This window comes from Elephas maximus, chromosome 4 (genome assembly GCF_024166365.1).
Source record: "Elephas maximus indicus isolate mEleMax1 chromosome 4, mEleMax1 primary haplotype, whole genome shotgun sequence".
Taxonomy (NCBI): domain Eukaryota; kingdom Metazoa; phylum Chordata; class Mammalia; order Proboscidea; family Elephantidae; genus Elephas; species Elephas maximus.
In genome coordinates this window covers 167,135,384-167,158,903 of record NC_064822.1, presented here as the reverse complement: position 1 = coordinate 167,158,903, position 23,520 = coordinate 167,135,384, and the positions used below count along the sequence as shown (strand labels likewise).

General features: G+C 38.2%; 1 protein-coding gene across 1 annotated transcript in view; it reads right to left on the bottom strand.

Annotated features, from left to right (window-relative positions):
- ANO4 (anoctamin 4) overlaps positions 1-23,520 on the bottom strand; it is a 453,262-nt gene that overhangs the window by 214,547 nt on the left and 215,195 nt on the right. Inside the window, exon 3 of the mRNA XM_049884167.1 lies at positions 5,614-5,718. Coding sequence (XP_049740124.1) covers positions 5,614-5,718 — 105 coding nt within the window. The remainder of the gene's footprint in view (positions 1-5,613; positions 5,719-23,520) is intronic.

Here is a 23,520-nt window from a genome sequence, read left to right as displayed (position 1 = left end):
AAAATAAGTCATGAGATTTTTAACACATGCATTGTCATTAAAAAAAATAATAATTTCGATGGCATTTTCAGGCTCAATAATGATGATGTTTACAACGCAGAGGCACAGACAATGGCACGGGATGCTCCTCAGCCCTCTGTAATGGGGCCAAAGCAGCCAAACCATTCCTGGGACAGCATTTGTCCCTTAGAAGAGCTTCTCTTGCTACTACTTCATTCTGTACAGAAGGCAGACGCGTTGGTTACGTCCATAAAGACACAGATAATGATGGCGCCTTTTACAACTCCGGGAATGGTATTTAGAGGAGAACTGTGCCTAAGTCAAACTTTGCTCATCAGTCTTGGTTACCTTTTCACATCATGAAATTAGGTAAATGGGAGTCTTCAATGGAGATCCTCAACGTCTACTGACCAGAATTTCCCCTTCTCTGGGAAGAGCATGAGCTTCGGATTCAGACAGGCCTGGGTTCAAATCTCAGTCCTCCTACTTACTAGCTTATAAAAAAAACCATTGCTGTCAAGTCGATTCTAACTCCGAGCGACTCCACAGGACAGAGCAGAACTGCCCCATAGGGTTTCCAAGGCTGTAAGTCTTGTAAACAGAAACGGACTGTCATATCTTTCTCCAGTGGAGCAGTTGGTGGGTTCAAACCACTGACCTTTCAGTTTGCAGCTGAGCACTTAATCACTGCACCACCAAAGCTCTTTACAAGGTAATATATTGGGCTGTTTAACTTCTCCAAGTTTTAAAATCTTTTTTTTTTTTAATGGAGATAATTTTTTAATACCCTTTACCACACAGGATTATTTCGAGGAATGAAGGCCAACACTTATAGAGCACTTACCATGTGCCACGCACTATCCCGAGGGCTTCACATAGATTTACTATAATTATCTTTCTTTTACAAATGTGGAAACTAAGGCAAAGGGAGATTAAAACCAGTTGCTGAGTCAATTCCAACTCATGGCAAGCCCATGTGTGTGAGAGTACAACTGTGCTCCTCGGGGTTTTCAGTGGTTGATTTTTCGGAAGTAGGCTGCCAGGCCTTTCTTCCTAGGTGCCTCATAGCACATTCCAATGTCCAACCTTTTGGATAGCAGCTGGGCACATTAACCATTTGCACCACCCAGTGACTCCAAAGAGAGGCTGTGACTAAGTAAAATAACCTAGGTAAAAGGTCAACCACAGAGTTGCCAGATAAGAAGTAAATGCTCAGTATATCTTGGTCCCCTCTCTTGTCTTCCCCTCTGAGGTGGCATGACTGTATGGGTCAAAAATAAAGCTAAAAATCAGGGCTCAAGAAATTAGATTCAGAACGACTCACTGGATACATGTCAGTGAGAAGTGACTCGGTCTGCTCAGCCACAGAAGCACAGGCCAGCACCTCTGTGGCAACAGCTAAACGATTAAGTAAACACATGGCTAGGCACAAAGGGTCAGACCACAGGATAACAACGACCCAATAATCCCCTACCCTTTACTCTCTCTCATTCATTAGAACCTCATGGACTATAACACAATAATGTCTGCCAGGGTACGATGGGAATCCAGGAAAGAAAAATCAAGGGCAAAGCAGGAGGGGTAAGCAACAAAGAGTGGAAGGATGAATGGACTCTAGAAAGGGCTGGGCAGTGCTAATAACTTTACTGCAAGAATTAAAAGGCTCAGTATAACCTCTGAATGACACACTTCATCATGGTTTCATAACAAAATGAACATGCATACAAATACACATACGTATATCTGCGTCGTGGACTGTAGAGCTTTGAGACATATTTGTAACCTAATTTCAGAATAAAAGAATTAAAAATATCTACTACTAAAAAGTGGGGCCCTGGTGGTGCAGCGGTTAAAGAGCTTGGCAGCTAACCAAAAGGTCGACAGTTCAAAATCACTACCCGTTCCTTGGAAACCCTATGGGACAGTTCTACTCTGTTCTCTAGGGTTGCTATGAGTTGGAATCAACTCAACTCAGGTTTTTTTTTTTTTTTTTTTTGGTTTACCATTTAAAAAAAAAATGCCCAAATTTTAGAAGTTCGGCCGTTAAAAACGTTTTTTTGTTTTAAAAGATATTATTGTACTCAGTAAAGTAGACATTCTAAATCTTTAGACTCTGTGCAAACCAAAACCAAACCTGTTGCCATCAAGTCGATTCTGACTCATAGCAACCCTATATGATAGAGTAGAACTGCCCCATAGGGTTTCCAAGGAGCAGCTGGTGGAGTTAAACCGTCAAGCTTTTGGTTAGCAGCCAAGTTCTTAACCATCGCTGCACTGGGTTTAAATTGTACTAGACAAACTCAAGAGTAAGAATTGCTCCAGGACTTTGTCATGATCAACTCAAGTTAAATTCATTTCCAAGTCCCCCATCCCACTGGCGTGATGGATAATTTAATTTCAGTTACCACTGACATTCTCACCCTCTCACCTCACATATCAGGGATTATACAAAGGTCCCAGGGGTTTTGCAAAAAGCAGAACATTTAGAGAGGCCACTCAGGTCTCCAAGCCACCTGGCTACTGTTGAGCTGCCTACTTTCCAAGTCTACAGTATAATTCATCAGTTCACCCAGTCACTCAACAGATGCTTACTGAGCACCTACGACACTTGATGCTCTGTTCAAGTTACTGGGGCTACAACACAGAAACAGGGAGATGAGCCTGCCGCCTTCTCAGAGCCTCTGAAGTTCCCTGAACTCTGGAGGATCTACTCCTTCCTAGGGCTGGGGAATCTCTGCCATGGATGGGAGCCATTCCCATCCTTTCCGTCCACCCTACCAGAAGCCATGCTATCTCCGAAGGATACTCTGAGGGAGCTGGTCTTAGGAAATCCCAACTGTTTCTCTCTCTGATTCTTCTCTTCCCACCCAAGCATCAGCCCCTTGAAAGCTTACACTTTCAGAAAACAAAAGCCAGGATCTTTAGGCAACATATAAAAGAGCTCAAGGGACCTGGCTATCATCTTGCAAAGCAGAGTTAGGGTGATAAATGAGAGTGAGGGACAAATAACATCAAGGAAACACACGCGTGCACACACACACACACACATCCCTTTACATTATACTGCCACATGGAAATAAAGCCTTTTTCCTAGAAAGCAGTTAAGTTGTTCATTTTAAACAACAAAACAAGTTGTGATCTGTAAATATTTTTATTTTTTCTGAATTGAACTTTGCACCAAAATGTGTCACCACTGCTTTAAAGTAGCACATGTCAGGTAAGACGGACAGGTAGAAGGACGGATAAAATATATATGTTTTTCTTTTTTACAAGCTATACACCCAATATTGGAGAAGTTGAAAAACAACCTGGGGACAACCAGCCACTCTGAGACATCTTTTGAATAGCTGAGGCTATACTTCAGGATAAGTGTTATAGGAAAGAAATATAAGTGTGTTTTACGATGTAGAAGCATGCTGAAAGAATTCTTGCACAAAAATGTAACAATATAAGAATAAAAAATTTTAAATCCAAAATAGTTCATTTTTCCTAATCATTTTATTTGCTCTTTTAATTAGCAGAACAAGGGCTGACCTGCGATTAATTAGTGACTCTATCACAAAGTAGCCATATAGCCCTAGGGAGGTAAATGCAGTTTTTTCATTTGAAAAATGGAAAAAAATTATATTTATTCATATTTAGGGATGTTTTAAGAATGAAAAAAGATAGTAGGTAAAAACACTTAGCACAATGACTACCCAAGACACTCAATACATTTTTTAATCAACCTCTTGCTCTTTCTCCTAGCTTGATACTGAAGGTCATGCATAAATAAATGGCCACAAAATTCTAAGAACCCAGTAAAATCTTTCCATCATCCTATTGGTATCAACAGAAATGTTTGTAGGAAAGGAGTTACAATGATGCTGGTAATCCTGTATCCTTTACATCATTGTATGTTGGCCCTCTCAAAGCTTTCTCTATGTGATAATCTAAGGTACAGTCCCTTGAAGAGCCAAGCTATGCATTTTTATACTCAGAACTGGTTTAACACTGGAATTATCTTTGGAACCTAAGTAGAGGCTGAAGGTAGATGAATAGCCCAAATCTTTCTTACTAGAATGGCCCACACTATGTGGGCAGCTTGCCAAGCCTACATGGCATAAAACTTGCTTTTTGACAAGAAAATAAATCAGTCAGTTCTAAAGCATTAGATAATTCACAAACCTATAAAGGCTGATTTGAAGTTTTAAAGAAATACTTTTTCCCATTTTAAAATTTAATTAGGTATGCATAAACTTACACTCTCTATCAGTTGATAAAGAAGTCACCATTCTAAACCATAAAACAGTCAACCTCAGATATACAAAGGTGTCTATACTAAAATCTGATGATAAGAATTACTATAAAAATAGTTCTCTTAAACATTTAGTTAATTTTAGTATAATTCATCCAATCCAAAAAAATGTTGCTAAGTTCTTCTCCAGCACTTGGACAGAGGCCATCTTTTGTCATTTGTTGAATATTTTTAAAAATCCTTTGAGCTCTATATAATCTATCATCTTTCAAATCAAATGAACTAATTACATAATTTTATGACTTTTCATAAAAAGTTATTTTCTCTCCAATGTCTACTGATTTGATTCTCTTGAGGAAATTTTTTCTCATTTATTCATTAATCTAATATGAAGGGATTGCCCAACCAGAACAAAGAGCTGGTTCTCTTATATTCTTCAGTAAAAGTATTTCTTTCAGAAGTAGCATTGTCTTCTTTAATGCCAGGCTTCTTCAGCTCAGTGTGCTTAACTTCTATACCGAACACACTTAGGAAGGTATGAAATGAAGTGTAGGAGACCCCAATTCTGGTCTCCATTATTTATCATGTGACCTAGTCACATAATTTTTCCCGTCTGTACAGTGGAGACATTATTTCCTAAAGTCAACAGATATCAGATATTCAAAGAGGCGTATCATTACCTTGAATTAGAGCTCTGATAATGAAGCCAGAATGTTAATTGAGTTGGCATGTGATACCACATCACCCATCCTCAATGCTAAATCTAAAACTTGGGTAAATGTGTTGATTATGATAAAGTTCTCAGTGAAAACTACAACACACAAATAACATAGTCTAAGAAAAGCAAACCTTGATTAATCAGCTCAGAAGAGAGGGATTTACTTCTGGGACACAGCCCATCATCAATGGCTCCAGATATCCACCCTGGAGAATAAACTCCTGATTTCCACTTACTACATCAACATTTATTTCTTACTCCTTATATTCGAGTGGAAGAATTTTACTCTGATTTCTTAATTTTTTTTTGATTTTTTAATTATGATTAATCAAGGAATCTGAAAAAAAAAAACACCTAGAGATTTACTAAATATTAAAGCATATAAAATGTAAGGAATTTATAATTCCACTACAATTTTTCCACCTGGCTTCTTCAAAAACCACATTATTACGTGGTTCAATTTCACAAATTAAATCCCCATTTTTATTGACTATCTCTTCTTGTCTCAAAATTATTTTGCTCTACTAGCTCTTTTAAAGACATCCTTTTTTTTTTTTTTTTTAAGCTTGGCATCTAAGGTTTCTAGTTGTATTACTCCTCCCAAGTATTAGTACAGATTCTCCTTTCATGCTGAATTTAAAATTTGAGTGCAACTTACTTTCTTGTATTGCATTAAGAATCTCTGAAAAGTCCACATCACTCTTTGGGCCGTCAGGTAGTATTTGCATATCCAGCTGGTAGCCTTGCAAATCCACACCTCCTTCTAGAGAAACGAAAGATGGAGTTTGCACTGGTTATCAGAGAGCCCAGCATTAGGGTCCCAAGGAGAAGCAATGTCAAAATCCAAAATGAACAACCAGCTGGTTTGCCAATGATCCTCCCTCTTGGACAAATGACATTGACTTCCCTCTTTATAAAATGAGGGATGTTATCAGCCATTTGCTCCTTACAGGACTACAGAGGTTCAATTGTATTTCCCATGCAAAAATAAAGTAGCTACATCGTGACAATGCCACATGCTTCCTAGTATTTATTGGTAATTTCCTAGTTGAAGAATATAACAAGTTAGCTTCGACTCAAGGACTTTTAAAATTATTTCCAACTTCCACACGGATAAAAAGTGACATTCAGCACAAACACTTTATGATACCATCTTCTTTAAAATTATAATAATTTATTTTTAGGGAAGGATTTAAAATTCTGGATATCCTAGAAAGATAAATTTTCCTCAAGTTGGACTTCCCAGCTACATCATTTGTTTTTCAATTATACCAGAATCCTTTTATTCTATGAAGTAATCAAACCACTTTTATTTGGTTTGTCTGACATAGTTTGGGTCTGTTCTAAAGAAAAATAGATGCTTTATGCTGCTTCACCCACTTACAGAACATTTAAGGAAAGGCAATGAACCCAAGATATCAAAAAAGCAGCTTTATCATTAGCAACAATAAACCTCTAAATGCGACTGAAAGTAATCAGTCAGAGCATCTCCCGTCTGAGGAGTCTGGAGGGGCTAAAAGCCAGTGCTAAAATAAACATATGGGGGTATGCCCAGCTTCCAATATTTTTGTAAAAATAATCCTTTCATAAACCCAGGAATTATTCTTAGCCTTGGATAAAATTTTACTTATATCCCTGGAACCAAAGAAGAATACTGCCTCATGGAGACACCATTCTCAGAGGCAAACAGACACAAATAATTTAACAGAAGGTAAGCATTAGAAGGGCAGGGACTTCGTCAGCATGATATAATACCAGCATTTAGTACAATGCCTAGCACACAGGAGGCTCTCAACTACAGGAAGCATGTGGGTTGCATGAATGAATAAGGTTGTATAGAACTTAATGAAACAAAGGAAGTACAGTTCTGCTATTTCAAGCTCAGACTCTGGAGTCAGATAGACCTGCATTCAAACTCTTATTAGGTAACACTGAACCTCTCTAAACCTTAATTTCCTCATCTCTAAAATAGGGATGATGATAACAACCTCACAGAGTGGCCGTGAGGATTAAATAAATTAACGCATGGAAAACTCTTTGCTGTCACATAGTCAGCAATGGATAAATGGAAGCCATTACTATTACCATCCATAATAATTTATTAAAGCAACACTGGCATTTATAAAAGACTAGCTATTGAATAATGAGAAGGAAGCTGTAAGGCAGTTCCTAGAGACCTCAGCATGCATTTCAATGACTGTTAAGCACTGCTGTTTACCATCCAAGACATAGATAGCAGTGAACTTTTCAAACACACACACATGGTTGACCAGGTGCAAAGTCTGAAGTTACTGGTGACTGAGTTTCTCAGATGGGACAAAACAAAGATGCCTTCGTGCTGGCCCAGAATTAATGTGGGTTATTTGCCAGGTACTTCAAAAGGGTAAAGTTCTGATGCTTTCAATACCTACTAAAACTAGGCACATTTGTTCTATTTGATGGCCAAAAACCTCGCGATGACAACAATAAGAATATTCAACACCTCCTATAGGCCAGGATTTGTGCAATTTATTTCTATTATTTAATTGTTACTGCAACCTTGAAAAAGAGGTTCAGTGAAATAGAATAATTTGCCCAAAGTCACAAAGCTAGTAGGTGATAAAGATGGAATACCAATCCATGCTCTTAACCAGTCTTTAACACTAGCCAGATCCAAACAGTCACAAATACAAGCTATCAGAAATAAGAGCATTGAATTTACCAAATAGTTCCATGTTTTGGTACTTTGGATGAAGGCAAAAGGCTAGACTAATAAATAGAAGCCAAATTTATTTGTTGTTTGTCATAGTCAGGAGCTCATATAGTCACATATAGGTACTTGTAACTACTAACCTAGTGTTGTCAAGTGAATTACGATTCACAGAGACCCTACAGGACAGAGTAGAACTGCCCCATAGGGTTTCCAAGGAGAAGCTGATATATTCGAACTGCTGACTTTTTGGCTAGCAGCCATAGCTCTTAACCACTGAGCCACCAGGGCTCCTTATAACTACTAAATAACAATAATTTTAATTGATTTTTAAAATAATTTTATCTATTTTTGTCATTGTTATTGAGAATACACAGCAAAAACATATACCAATTCAACAGTTTCTAGATGTAGCATTTGGTGACAATGATTACATTTAATTGTTCAACCCTTCTTATCCTCCTTTTCCTAGTTGTTCCCCCCCATTAACAGAAATTCACAGTCCTGTAAGGTTCCTATCTAATCTTTCGAGTTGCTGTTGTCACTTTGATTCCACATAGATAGTACTTAAAAGAGCATAATGCTCAAGGCAGACATTTTTTACTAGTTAAGCTAAACTATTATTTGGTTTTAAGAAGACTTTAGTGGGTATTTTTGGTTTAAGGTTTAAAGATTATCTCAGGGCAATAGTTTCAGGGTTCATCCAATCTTCACGGCTCCAGGAAGTCCAGAATCCATGAAAATTTACAATTCCATTCTGCATTTCCCTCTTTTGATGAAGATTCTTCTGTGAATTCTTTGATCAAAATGTTCAGTATGAGTAGCCAGACACCATCCAGTTCTTCTGTTCTCATGGCAAAGGAGGCGGTTGTTTACGGAGGCAATTAGCCACACGTTCCATATTCTCCTCCTATTCCTGACTTTCCTCCTTCCTCTGTTGCTCTGGGCAAATAGAGACCAATTGTTGTGCCTTGGATGGCTGCTTACAAGCTTTTAAGTCCCCAGGCACTACACAATGAACTAGGAGTTAGAACAGAAGCACTGAACATGTTACTAGGTCAATTAACTGGTATGCCCCATGAAACCATGACCCTTAACCTCCAAACCAAGAATCCAAATCCCATGAGGTTTCTGGTTATACATAAGAGCCTCAGCAGCTACCCCACCTTTTTTTTTTTGTTGTTGTTGTTGTAAATATATCTATAACACAACTTTTCCCACTTCAACTTTTTATAAGTGTACAAATTATTGACAGTATAAAAAACAGTAGCTTACAATAATTAGCCATGCAACCCTACCCATAAGCAATGCGATATTTCCCTTCCCCTGGTAACCACTAATAAATTTTGTTCTCTATACATTTGCCTTTTCTCATAGTAATTAAAGGAAAATAAGGAGTGGTAAACAGGAATTATGATTTATGAATAACATTAGTACAAAAAAATATTACTCAGGATTCCATATGGTCTGGTACTGGAGGAGGTCCATGGTGGGGGTGACACCAACATTAGTAACACCAGAACCTAGAGCAAGGCCTTGAACATATTAATTGCTCAGTTAGTACTCTTTTCCTGCAATTTCACATGAGTAGTAACATTAATGAATACAGACTAAGAAAATGTCCCGTTTCCTCCTTAGTCCACAATTTTAGGGCATCTTGATAGGTTACCTGTAGGTTACTCTGAAGAACATATTCTAGAGCATATATTTGCTTTTAATGTAAACTAGTCTCTCTTAATTTTATCAAGTAATAAATGGTTTTTGAAAAAAAACTCAAAGTACAAAAGGGCTTATTATACTGAAAATCAGCAGTTGCCAAAGCCACCCCCTTCTCAGCCTCAGTCCTGTTAACCCCAACATGACCACTTTTAACAGTTTCTGTTTTCACTTCTTTTGGATACCTCCATATCTGTTTTCTACTGTTTCTTGATTTATCAGGTTTATGTATTTCTTATTGTCTTTTGGTTTTTTGGTATGGTACATGATAACATAACTAACTTATATTGCTATACCTCTCCACTTGCCCTCCACTCATTCATATAGTTAAAATCACTATTCTTATTTTATTGGGTCATCTTAGTTTAGTGGGAGTCCCTGGGTGGTACAGACAGTTAACGTGCTCAGCTGCTAACCAAAAAGTTGGTGGTTTGAGTCTACCCAGAGGTGTCTTAGAAGAAAAGCCTGGTCATCTACTTTTGAAAAACCAGCCATTGAAAACCCTATGGAGCGCAGCTCTACTCTTATGTACATGGGTCCCCATGAGTCAGAATCGACTCAAAAGCAAATAGCTCTGGTGTTTTAGTGAGCTGAAATAAATTATTTAATACTCAATTTCTTATTCTCTCAAATATAAACATCTTAGATTTAGAAATAAACACAACGTGGTATAAAAATAATATATTGGTGCTAACTAACCTGAATTTGAATTTTGCTCTTATATGACTTTGAACCCATTAAATAATGAGCTCAATATGACTCATTTTCCTCATTTGTAAAATAGAGAGTATGAAATTTTTTGAAGGTTCTAGTTAAAATAATAGCTATATATGTAAGTAATTTGGTCCACAGTGTTAGATCAGGGTGAGGCACTAAAAATTGTATGTGACATACTCCTTCTCTGCAAAATGAGGGCCTAGTCCAGGTTTAGGGCTTAGACTAAATAAAAGCATTTCAGTAAAAAAATAAAAATTTCTATAATTTGGACTTCCAATAATTATTCTGTGTTAAACAGAAATAAAGGATAGTCTGACAGATCAAGTCTTACCTTCTCTGTGTAACACAAAAGGTGGGGGAATCTGTAAAGTAGCTTACGGGGACAAATTCTATTTTTCGGTGATTTCCTCACAATAAATGGTGATAGATCTGAGCTTCTGTCTACAGTCTACTTACATTCTGCAAATAAAAATTGGTAGTTCCTGTCCTAAGAGGTATGTTTAATACAAATCCTCAAGCGTAGCATTTTTTACAGGATAGACAGCAGCGATATTTCAAAATTTGAGCCAAACAGCTAAAATAAATCCTCACATTTAGTGTTTTTGGATTCATAGGCTGCAAAGAAACCATTTTTGAAATTGGGAGTTCTGTTTTGAATTTCCCGTAATTGAATTCAGTGTTCCCTATGACAGGATTAAGATGGAGAACAGAATTAAGATGGGAGGGAGGGATATTCTGTCTTCTTCACAGATTTTCTCTGCATCAGCTAGTACCCAAGACCAATCTTTGAAGAATAAAGGAAACACACAAATGAACAACAACAACAACAAAAAAATGAATTCACTTTTTCTAGAGAACCTGGAATTGGAAACCTTTTCCATTTGGGAAGATTACCCGTCTCTATTTCTCAACTTCATTGTGTTAACCAAAATCTATTTAGTGTGCCTTTAGCTAAAAAGCCTTCAGTAAAAGGATACTTCATAAATGTTATTGTTAAACGACACACAAATCATGCTCTTTCACATTATTAGTGCTATGTCACTATAAATCTAGTGACATTGTAGTTCATTTTTTTAATTTAAATTTTATTCTGCTTTAGGTGAAAGTTTACAACACAAATTAGTTTCTCATTCAAAAATTTATATACAAATTGTTTTGTGACATGGTTTCATTCTCTGCACTGTGTCAGCACTCTCCCCCTTTCTCTTTCCACCCCAGGTTCCCCATGTCCATTTGTCCAGTTTTCCTATCCCTTTCTGCCTTTTCCTCTTTGCTTTTGGGTAGGCGTTGACCATTTGGTCTTGTATACTTGATGGAACTAAGAAACATGCTCCTTACTTGTGTTATTGTTTGTTTTATAGGCTTGTCTAATCTTTGGCTGACAGGCGGACTTTGGGAGTGGCTTCAGGGCTGAGTTAGCAGGGTGTCTGGGGACCACGGTCTTGGGGGTTCCCCCAGTTTCTGTCAGATGAGTAAGTATGGTCTCTTTTTGTGAATTTGAATTTTATTCTACGTTTTCCTGTCTCTCTCTCTGGAACCCTCTATTGTGATCTCCATCAGAGTGGTTGATGGTGGTAGCTGGGCACCATCTAGTTCTGGGCTTGGGCTGGTGGAGGCTGTGGTTCATGTAGCTCATTAGCTCTTTGGACTAATACTTTCCTTGTGTCTTTGATTTTCTTCATTCTCCTTTGCTCTGAACATGATGAGACCAATAGATGTATCTTAGATGGCTGCTCATAACCTTTTAAGATCCCAGACACTACTCACCAAAGTAGGATGTAGAACATTTTCTTTATCTACTATATTATGCCAATTGACCTAGATGCTCCCGAAGCCATGGTCCCCTGCCTTCAGCCCCGTAACAAAGTCCCTCAAGGTGTTTGGATGTGTCTAGGAAGCTACTATGACTTTGCCTTGGTCAAGTTACGCTGCCTTCCCCTATATTGTACATTGTCTTTCCCTTCCACCAAAGTTAACTTGTCTACTATCTGTTAATGGTTTCCTCTCCTCACCTCTCCCTCCCCTCATAACCACCAAAGATTGTTTTTTTCTGTGTGTGAACCTTTTCTGTTTTTTTTTTTACAACAGTGGTTTCATACATTCGTCCTTTTGTAAGTTGACTTATTTCACTCAGCATCATGCCCTCTAGATTCATCCCAGTTGTGACATGTTTTGTAGATTCATCATTGTTCTTTATTGTTGTGTAGCATTCCACTGTGTGTATGTACCGCAATTTTTTTTTCCATTCATCTGTTGATGGGTACTTAGGTTTTTCCCATCTTTTTGCTATTGTGAATAATACTGTAATGAACATGGGTGTGTATATGTCTATTCATATGATGGCTCTTATTTCTCTAGTGTATATTCCTAGCAGTGGGATTGCTGGATTGTATGGTATTTCTAGCTTTTTAAGCAGGTGCCACACTGTTTTCCACTGTGGTTATAGCATTTTACATTCCCACCAGCAATACATAAAAGTTCCAATCTCCCTGTAACCTCTGAATGTTTGCTATTTTCTGTTTTTTTTTTTTTTAATTAGAGCCAGTAATGCTGGCATGAAATGGTACCTCATTGTAGTTTTGATTTGCATTTCTCTAATGGCTAATGGTTTTCACTGGCTAATTCTTTCCAAAAGTAGACTGCTGGGTCCTTCTTCCTAATCTTAGTCTGGAAGCTCAGCTGAAACCTGTCTGCTATGGGTGACCCTGCTGGTATTTGAAAACCAGTGGCATACTTCTCAGAATCACAGCAATACACAAGCCCCACAGTACAACAAACTGACAGACATGTACCAAAAGAACTAACAAATCTATCTTGGAAGATGTACAACCAGAATGCTCCTTAGAAGCAAGGATGGCCAGACTACGTCTCACATACTTTGGACATCCTATCAAGAGGGGTTAGTCCCTAGAGAAGGAAATCATGGTTGGTAAAGTAGAGGGTCAGCAAAAAAGAGGAAGACCCTCAATGAGATGGATTGACACAGTGGCTGCAACAATGCATTCAAGCATAGCAACAATTGCAAGGATGGCTCAGGACTGGGCAGTGTTTCATTGTGTTGTGCCTGTATAGGGTTGCTATGAGTCGGAAAAGACTCAATGGCACCTAACGACAACAACAATGGCTAATGATCGTGAGCATTTCCTCTGTAGTTCATTTTTTTATGGAAGAAAGTTCAGCTCATATTAGCTGGAATAAACTGCTTGTTTCACTGGTCACTGTAAGGCTAACAGATATTCCCTCAAATGATTAAAAGTGGGTAGTCTTCAGGACACAATTCTGTATAAATCAGAGAACACATTTGGCTAACAGCAGGTGAATATTTCTTGGGGTCTAAAAGGGAAATAATAATCCTACTGCTTCAGCCAGTAATGGCTGACCTTCAACAAAATTGCTTCTGTGTTTCCCAGGATTGGCAAGGGCATGATCTCTTCAACCATAATGCATCACTTTGCTGAAAGTTCCAAAGAGGGCCTGTAAGTCAGAGCTACAAAGCTCCAAATGGCAGGAAGGATTTGTGGATTATGTAGGCAGGGTTCTGTGATGTCTCCCAATTTTTACTGTGCTGACAGAAACTCTCACAGAGGAGGGCAAGAGAAAACTCAGGATTAGGAGGGGTTACAGAATAGAAACTTTGAAATTTTCAGCTTCATTCAAATACTGTTTACTCTCTTAACTTGCATGATAAATTTGCATGTAAAGGAGGGCTTGAGATGATTGTAGGAAGGAGTACAGCCCTTGTAAAATTATAAGGGATAAGATTAGTAGAGGCTCACTATTAAATAAATATATACCATGGTTAAAGGAGGCATTGGTGGTACAGTGGTAGAATTTTCACCCTCTGTGCAGGAGACCCAGGTTCAATTCCCAGCCAATGCACTCCATGAGCAGCCACCACCCCCCTCCAGTCTGTATGTTGCTATGATGCTAAACAGGTTTCAGTGGAGCTTCAAGACTAAGACAGACTAGGAAGAAAAGCCTGGTGATCTACTTCCAAAAATCAGCCAGTGAAAAACCTATGGATCACAACAGTCTGATCAGCAATTGATCATGAAGATGGCTCAAGATCGGGCAGCATTTTGTTCTGTTGCGGATGGGGTCATCATGAGTCAGGAGAAACTTGACGGCAGCTCACCCTAATAACATAATGGCTATTAGACTTTTAAGTCCCAACCTCACTAGATACAGTTGTGTGATTTTGAGCTAACTAGTTACTTAAATTTCTCCAAGTATCAATTTCCATCCGTAAAATTTTCTGCTCTAGTGTAGCCTACTCAAATCATGTTTTGGATTGAGAAGTAATACACAATTTATTACTGGATGAATAAATTAGGCTCAGTGCAAAGTGCTCAAGACTAGATCCTGGTCCCAAATTTCTTCCCTAATACACCATTGCACCTTGGTTAATTTGTTCTCTGCCTCTGGGTTTCAGTTTCCTCAGATGAAAAGGTGGGACTAGATGACCATAAGACACTCACTAGTTCAAAAATCCTATGACTTTGGTATCTTTAGGAGCCCTGGTGGTACTCCTAAAGTGCTTGGCTGCTAACTGAAATGTCGGTGGTTTGAATTCACCAGCTGCTCTGCAGGAGAAAGATGTGGCAGTCTGCTTTTGTAAAGATTTACAACCTTGGGAACCCTATGAGGCAGTTCTATTCTGTCCTATAGGGTTACTATGTGTTGGAATAGACTCAAAAACTGGGAGTAGGTTGGTATCGTAACCATAAGGAGTTAGAAACCAAAAATTTCTTTGCAACTACACAGATAATAGAAACGGGTCACATTCATTACATCATTTTATCCTATGCAGGGAGATGCTTGTATTAAGAAATACAAATATCAGTCTTCTGATTCCTACCATTCAGAGACTCAACCCTACTTTTTAAATATAAGATTATTTGAAATGGTATCTGGCAGAACATACATTTTAAACTCCACAAAACACAATGCTCTTTCTAGACATGTAATCACTTGGCTTTCTTTATGGCTCTCTCTCTCTCTTTTTTTTTTTTTTTGTCATTCACTTCATGCGCCCTCATGCTTGTGAAAAGATTTTTCAGAAAATTTGCTCTAAATGCATCTTATAGGTCAAAATATGTATAGATGTCCCTTAGCAATGAGAAAAGAAAATGCAAATGTCTAACAGAGGAATTTGGGACGTATTTTTAGAAACCACAATTTCATTACTCAGCAAATAATAGCAAGGAGCATAGACCCAAATTTGCGAAGGCCGAAAATAGCTTGCTTTCCTAAGCACCCCCGTATTTACTAAACTCACGTCACACATCTAAAAAAAAAACCCCACTTAAAGAGGAAGAGATTCAAATTAAGGATAATTAGTGTTATTTCCAAACCACAGTGCTAACTGTTCTGAAAGACACCACATTCACCTTCAACACAATCGCAATGAGAAATAAAACCAAAGTTGCTGTTGTTAGGTGCCGTCAAGTCAGTTCCGACTCATAGCGACCCTATGTACAACAGAACCAAATACTGCCCAGTCCTGCACCATCCTCACAATTGTTGCTATGCTTGAGCCCATTTTTGCAGCCACTGTGTCAATCCGTCTCATTGAGGGCTGTCTTCTTTTTAGCTGACCCTCTACCAAGCATGTTGTCCTTCTCCAGGGACTGGTCCCTCTTGATAAGATGTCCAATGTATGTGATATGAGGTAGCAAGTACTTTTCTTCCATGTGATTTCAAAGCCATGTAGAAAACCTTCTCTTTCAGCCATGCAAGAAATGCATTTCACAAATGGGAAACAAATAGATAATTTCACCCACATTTCAGATCTATTCAAGAAGAGAAGCCAGATTCCTTAGGTTGAGTGAACAAGCCTCAACCACTCTTCGCAATAAAATGTTTTCAGGTAAGGGGATGAGAAAGCAACAAAATTTCACTCTTTAACTCATTTTCATCTTCAAGAGAAAAATAAATTGGTACAGTGAAGAAAATATTCATAAGAAATTAAAGACATATGGTCTAGTTGCGGTCTATTAATTACTAATTTTGTACCTTTGGGCAAGTAATTTCATTTCCTGAGACATGGTAAAACAGAGGGAAATCCACCTCATGGCACTGCTGTAAGAATTAATGTGGTAAAGAAACATTTGTGAAAACCCTTTGGAAACAACGGAATATCACCTAAATGTAAGTAGTGGTACAGTGGTTAGTTCAGCACTTGGCTGCTAACTAAAATGTTGGCAGTTCAAATCCACCCAGCTGCTCAATGGACCCAAGAACAACAACAAAGATTGGCCATACATTTACTGTTATTTTTCTTTTGTAAAGCATGAACTGCATCTTGCCTCTCATCTTTGTGGGACTGGAGATGAGTCTTTCTTGGCTCTCTTTCTCTTTCAAAAACTCCCCTGAATGGCTCCTCTCCCTCTCCCCATCACTTCTGGTATTGTTGTTTGAGGGGTGAAACAGGATGTGAAAGGCATTTGCCAAGTTCAGTCTGTTCTCTAATTTGAGATTAGGCCTTGACATGAGGGCCAGAAAGTAATCTTTGAACCATAGAGAAACAGGAGTGTCACAATATCATAACCAGAAAAAGGGAGGATAAAAAAAAAAAAAGTCCATTGCAAAGCAGAACAAAAGAGAAGCTACAAAGTGGAACATCACTTATGTAGAAAGAAATAATAACCCGTTTAAGATGATGACATCTGCTTCCAATAAAACTCAACTGGTCTTCAACATGGTCTTCTTATCCTAATGTTTTAACTATTATAGGCCTTTTAATTAAAAAATTTCAACACTTTGTTATAATAAATTGTTAGAAATATTGCTACCAACTGGTTTGAAGATAGTAACACAGCACGTTGAATGAGAGGGTCACATCTCCTAAGTTGGGATATTGCCTCCACCACCGACTAGCTGTCCGACCTGAAGCAAGTTACTTAACCTCCTCTGTGCCTTAGTTTCCCCATCCACAAAATAAGAATAATAGAATGAGGGTATTATGCAAGTTAAATGAGATAACAAATGCAAATGGTTTAACAGTTTGTCATGGATTGAATTATGTTCTCCCAAAAATGTATGTATCAATTTGGCTTGGCCATGATTTCTAGCATTGTGTGGTTGTCCTCCATTTTGTGATTGTAATTTTATGTTAAAAAGGATTAGGGTGGGATTGTAACACCACCCTTACCCAGGTCACAGCCCTGATCCAGTGTAAAAGGAGTTTCCTGGGGTGTGGCCTGCACCACCTTTTATCTCTCAAGAGATAAAAAGGAAAAGGAAGCAAGCAGAGAGTTTGTGACCTCATACTACCAAGAAAGCAGTGCCAGGAGCAAAGCATGTCCTTAGGACCCAAGGTTCCTGTGCTGAGATGCTCCTAGACCAAGGGAAGACTGATGCATCATAAGGATCTTCCTGCAGCACCAACAGAAAAAGAAAGCCTTCCCCTGGAGCTGATGCCCTGAATTTTGACTGGTAGCCGACTCCACTGTGAGATTAAACTTCTCTTTGTTAAAGCCATCCACTTGTGGTATTTCTGTTACAGCAGCACTAGATAACTAAGACACAGTTCTCAAGGTTGAGAGAAAACCCTGAAGGTGTAGTAGCTAAGTGCTACAGCTGCTAACCAAAAGGTCAGCAGTTTGAATCCACCAGGCGCTCCTTGGAAACTCTACAGGGCAGTTCTACTCTGTCCTATAAGGTCACTATGAGTCAGAATCGACTTGAAGGCAATGGGTTACAAGGTTGAGAATATGGCACAGTGCTTAATAAATTGCAGCTGTAATTTTATTACTACCAAATATGCATTTACGTCTACATATACAGACAGCACTACAGTTATTCTAGTGCATTGGAAAAAAACTGAAATCCTCAAGTTTCTCTCCTGTGATATCAATGTGTCCCAGGATTTAAATACTATATCTATACAAGGGGAAAAGTTATGCATAATGGAGAAAAGGGCCCCTTAGGCTTTAAAAAAAAGATAATAGGAATTGTGTTAGAAATCCCTTGGGAAAATAATGAAACCTATCAGCAAATCGTCATTTTACAAACTCACAAGGACAGCAAATGACATATTCTGGAACTAATGGCACTCCTCTAGGCCTGTATGATAGGTCTAACAGATAAAAGGAAAGTAATGAAAGAAATATTTTAGATTTCAGAAGGTTTCTGATTCTGTTTTACGTGGCATAGTCATTAAGCTATTTGATCTATACCCACTCAGCTTTTCAGTTTCACACTTAAAAAAGTCACAATCAATGCTTCAGTTTACTCTGCTTTTTGATCCTTAAGTTGTAGTTCAAAGGCTACTGCCATTTTATACTTTTATCATTGGCCTATAAAGGGGTATATAAAGTAATATTTATTAATTATGAGTTGCTAAATGATAAATTAAAAAAAAAATGAATACACAAGATAAACACCCAAAACAATCAGAAGGAAAGAGAAACCAAACAAATACAAGCTGAATGGTTCCTGTGTCAGTACAGCATAATGAAAGGCCATCTTGTTGATACTGCAACACAAATTAACTGGGAAACTGCTCTATGGTAACTGAGTAAGAAATGATTCTGGGACATGTGTACTGTCAGGCTTCTGAATTTTCAGGCCTATGATGATGGCAAAAACAATAATGATCACTGCCATTAATTACTGAGCACCTACTATGCACCAAAGATCATACTGGGCATTTTACATGAATTATTTTATGCACTTCATATTACAGTGCTGTGTAGGGTTGCCAGTTTCAGATTAAAAGCTAATAATTTTCTAGCAGAAACGTGCCTCGTGCAATATTTGGGACATACTTATACTAAAAAAGTATTTGTTGGTTATCTGAAATTTAAATTTATCTGGGAACCCTCTATTTAAACTGGCAATCCTAACACTGTGAGACAGGTATTTGCATCCTCACTTTATAGATGAGGTAACTGAGATTCAGAGAGATTAAGTAATTTGCCCAGAGATGCATAGTTATCAGGTGACACGTCTCGGTTTTAAACACCTAACAACAAAGCTGATATTCATAATCAATATAACGCACTGCATTGTATTATTATGTTCTTTCCTGTAACCCTCGTGGTGTAGTGGTTAAGCGCTACAGCTACTAACCAGAAGTTCAGCAGTTCGAATCCACCCGGTGCTTCTTGGAAACCGTATGTGGCAGTTCTACTCTACCCTAGAGGGTCGCTGTGAGTCAGAATCGACTCCATGGCAACAGGTTTGGTTTGGTATATCTAGATAGCCTCTCCCCTCTTCTTCATGTTGATATTCTAGTTGACCTTCGAAATCCAATTTGTAGGTCATCTGCCTCTTAAAACCAAACCCATTGCCATCGACTCGATTCCAACTCCTAGCGACCCTTTAGGATAGAGTAGAACTGCCCCATACAGTTTCCAAGGAGCATCTGGTGGATTTGAACTGCTGACCTTTTGGTTAGCAACCCTAGCACTTCTTAAAATTTTCCAAGTGAGAATGTTCCCATAACTTTATTTATACCTCAGTTCCAGTCCTTAATATAGTTTGACCTCTATAGCAGGTTAAGTACAGATCCCTGAAGTAGGCATTCTTCCATATCTATTTCCCTTTCCTAATATCACCTCTATTTCCTTTTGGGGAAATGCCTTTCTTCCACAGTGTGCAGCCCCTGTGGGAGGATAAATTAAGGAGCCCTGCCTTCCATTTAGGAAACCTTGGTGGGGTAGTAGTTAAGAGATACTGGTGCTAGCCAAAAGGCTGGTTGTTTGAATCCACCAGGCACTCCTTGGAAACCCTATGGGGCAGTTCTACTCCATTCTGTAGGGTCGTTATGAGTTGGAATTGACTCGACAGCAATGGGTGGTGGTAGCCCTCCAATTATACAAACTGAATGGATGGGTCTCCTCTTGTCTTATCTTCTGTCTTTGTCTCATCACACTCTACCCAATCAATGGAAAGGGAAATGATCAATTGGACTGTTTCTTCCAGATCCTTGAAACTTGAGCCAAATGATGTAACAACAGGAAAAAAGGTGAAAATTCATTAATTCCAGATAGTTATGGTTGTTCTTTTCTTGACTTCTCTCCCTTTACCAAGGCTGGTTTCCTATCCACAGCCTTCAAATTCAAATTACTTCTTTGCACAGTTTAAATAATTATTTTCTGTTGCTCACAACCGAAGAACCCTGGCTGATCATCTCTCTTGGACATGACTGTGAGCTCCCTAATGTCCATGTTTAATAAAATTCTGTACTATTCCTACACCAAAAGGGGATTCTTCCAAATAAATACTTGTTAATGCATAATAGGTCCTCAGAAATGTCTGTAAAATGAAAGCGGATAAATGAACTGAAATTGTTCAGCGCTGATGGTATAGGAGAACTCCTGTATTTAACATCCAGTCTGTGTGGGCTTTTAGAGAGCACTTTGGGAGCTGGGATTATTTGTAAAAAGTAGATGGATGACTTAATACGCCTCGACATGACTAAAATGTCCATGCTGCTTCTAAGATCTATGACTCACTACAAATAAGAAACTTGGTTTGAGAGCTATTCTATAATCTCCCAACAGAGATCTATGATGCATTAGTGTAAGTACGCTAAAAATAAAAGAGCATGGAATTGAAATCACATGCCATCTTGACAGGATAATATGAGCTTTAAAGATAAAAAAAAAAAATAGTTTCTAATTGTAACTTGTTTAATACACATTTTTCTTGATGATAATTCTATGCTAACAGGGATGGCTTTGTTTATATTTTCAACCAATAGTCAATGGATGTAGGGAAAAAGAGCCTATGATAAACTTATGGATATATAAATGCAATGACATGTTTTTGAGATAAAGGCAGTCCCTTGCCTTGAGATATGCTAAATTATCCCATGCTGATATTACACCATTAGGAAATACTTCTATTAACATTTGTTTTTTATTACATTAGTATCGGTACAAGGTGTCAATTAAAGGAAAGAACAGACTGACTCTATTCTGAATGGACATGAACAGAATATTCTATTCAATTTCTAGGCACTGTATTTTCAAAAAAGCAGTAATGAAATAAGACTGTTTCTAAGAACAGAGTGAATAGGATAGTAAAGAATCTGAAAATCACATCATTTAAGGAAGCACTGATGAAACTAGTAAATGTTTCAGTTGCCAAAGAGCTCAGGATGAGTTTCTGAACAACTGAAAATCATCCCTTAAAAGAATTAGATTTACTCTATATAACTTCAAAACGCAAACGTCTACCCAGTGGGTGGAATAGATTTTGACAAACAACAAATAATATTTTGGAAGAACCTGCTCAGTACAACACATGGGGTTAAGAGTGAAGGAGGATACAAAGATAAGTGAATACATGTCCTGCCTTCCAGGAGAACTACATTGTTGTTACCCTTTTTGGGTGGTGTCGAGTCAGTTCCAACTCACAGCGACCCTATGTACAACAGAAAGAAATGCTGCTTGGTCCTGTGCCATTCTCACAATCATTGCTATGTCTGAGCCCACTGCTGCAGCCACTGTGTCAATTCATCTCATTGAGGATCTTCCTCTTTTTTACTGGCCCTCTCTCTGCTTTACCAAGCATGGTGTCCTTCTCCAGTGACTGGTCCCTCTTAGACTAGTCCCTTGTGATAACATGTCCAAAGTATATGAGACAAAGTTTTGCCACCTTTGCTTCTAATAAGCATTCCGGCTGTGCTTCGTCCAAGTCGGATTTGTTCATTCTTCTGGCAGTCCATGGTATATTCAACATTCTTTGCCAATATCATAATTCAAAGGTGTCAATTATTCGGTCTTCCTTATTCATTGCGTAGCCTTTGCATGAATATGAGGTGATTGAAAAGATTTAAAATATTAAAAAGCAAAGTGACATCTTTGCTTTTTAATATTTTAAAGAGGTCTTTTGCAGTAGATTTGCCCAATACAGTATGTCATTTGATTTCTTAACTGCTGCTTTCATTGGCATTGATTGTGGATCCAAGTGAAATGAAACCCTATAAAACCCTAAAAACAGATGGACTTTGATAAAGCTTTCAAGTTCAATAGAAATGTGGGAAAGTGGAAGATCAATTGTGACCCTTGGGATCTAGAAAAGCTTCTTGGAGGAAGTAGAATTTAAGTTATATTTTGAGACCTAATAAGTCCCCAGTAGATATTTGTTGAATGAAAGACAGGTAGAGCAATTAAAGAGCTATTGTAATATTCCAAGAAACAACTAATAATAGTTCAGTTCAGTCCTATCCTAAAAATACTTACGGAGGGTACAAAGATAAATAGTTCAGAATCCTGTCCTTGAGCATCTTAACAATGGAGACTTAGACAATTTCAAAATGTTAAAAGATAATAGAGCAAAACCAGGGCATCCTAGAGAGATCAGCACGAAGAAGGGTTGTGAGGCATTAAATAGCATCACATGTTTAGAGAATTGGAAGCAAGTCCACATGACTAGATGTGATAATCTTTTTGTTGTAATAGCTTACTTAGGCTACAGTTCTCAGTTGTTTAACTGAACACTAATCTAGGTATTTTTATGAAGGTATTTTATAGATGTGATTAAAGTTCATTATCACCTAACTTTAAGTGAAGGAGATTATTCTAGATAGTTTAAAAAAAAAAAAAATTTTTAGTTTGGACGTGCCTAAATCAATCAGTTGAAAGTGAGGGCATGGGAGACCCTCAGTGAGATGGATTGACACAATAGCCACCAACAATGGATTCAAACATGCCGGTGATAGTGAGGATGACACAGGACTGTGCAATGTTTTCTTCTGTTGTGCATAAGGTCACCATAAGTCAGAGTCAACTTGATGGCAACTAACAACAACAAAGTTCCCTTAGCATCCAACAACTAACAACAAAAAAGCTTCCTTAGCATCCAAAACAATACCTGGCATTTACTAGGTGCTCAACAAATATTTGTAGGATGAATGAATATTTAAATGAGTTTTTACCCAAACAACTGAACAGAACTCTTTAGTTGGAATTGTTGTTATTATTGTTAGGTGCCATTGAGTTGGTTCCAACTCATAGCCACCCTATGCACAAAAGAACAAAACACTGCCCAGTCCTGCACCATCCGCACAATCATTGCTATGCTTCAACCCACTGTTGCAGTCACTGTGTCTATTCATCATTGACGGTCTTCCTCTTTTTCGTTGACCTTCTACTTTACCAAGCATGATGTCCTTCTCCAGGGACTGATCCCTCCTGACAACATGTCCAAAGTATGTAAGACACAGTCTCACCATCCTTGCTTCTAAGGAGCATTCTGGTTGTGCTTCTTCCAAGACAGATTTGTTCGTTCTTTTGACAGTCCATGGTATATTCAATATTCTTCGCCAACGCCACAATTCAAAGGCATGAATTCTTCTTTGGTCTTCCTTATTCATTGTCCAGCTTTCACATGCATATGAGGTGATTGAAAACACCATGGCTTGAGTCAGGCAAACCTTAGTCCTCGAGATGACGTCCTTGCTTTTCAACATTTTAAAGAGATCTTTTG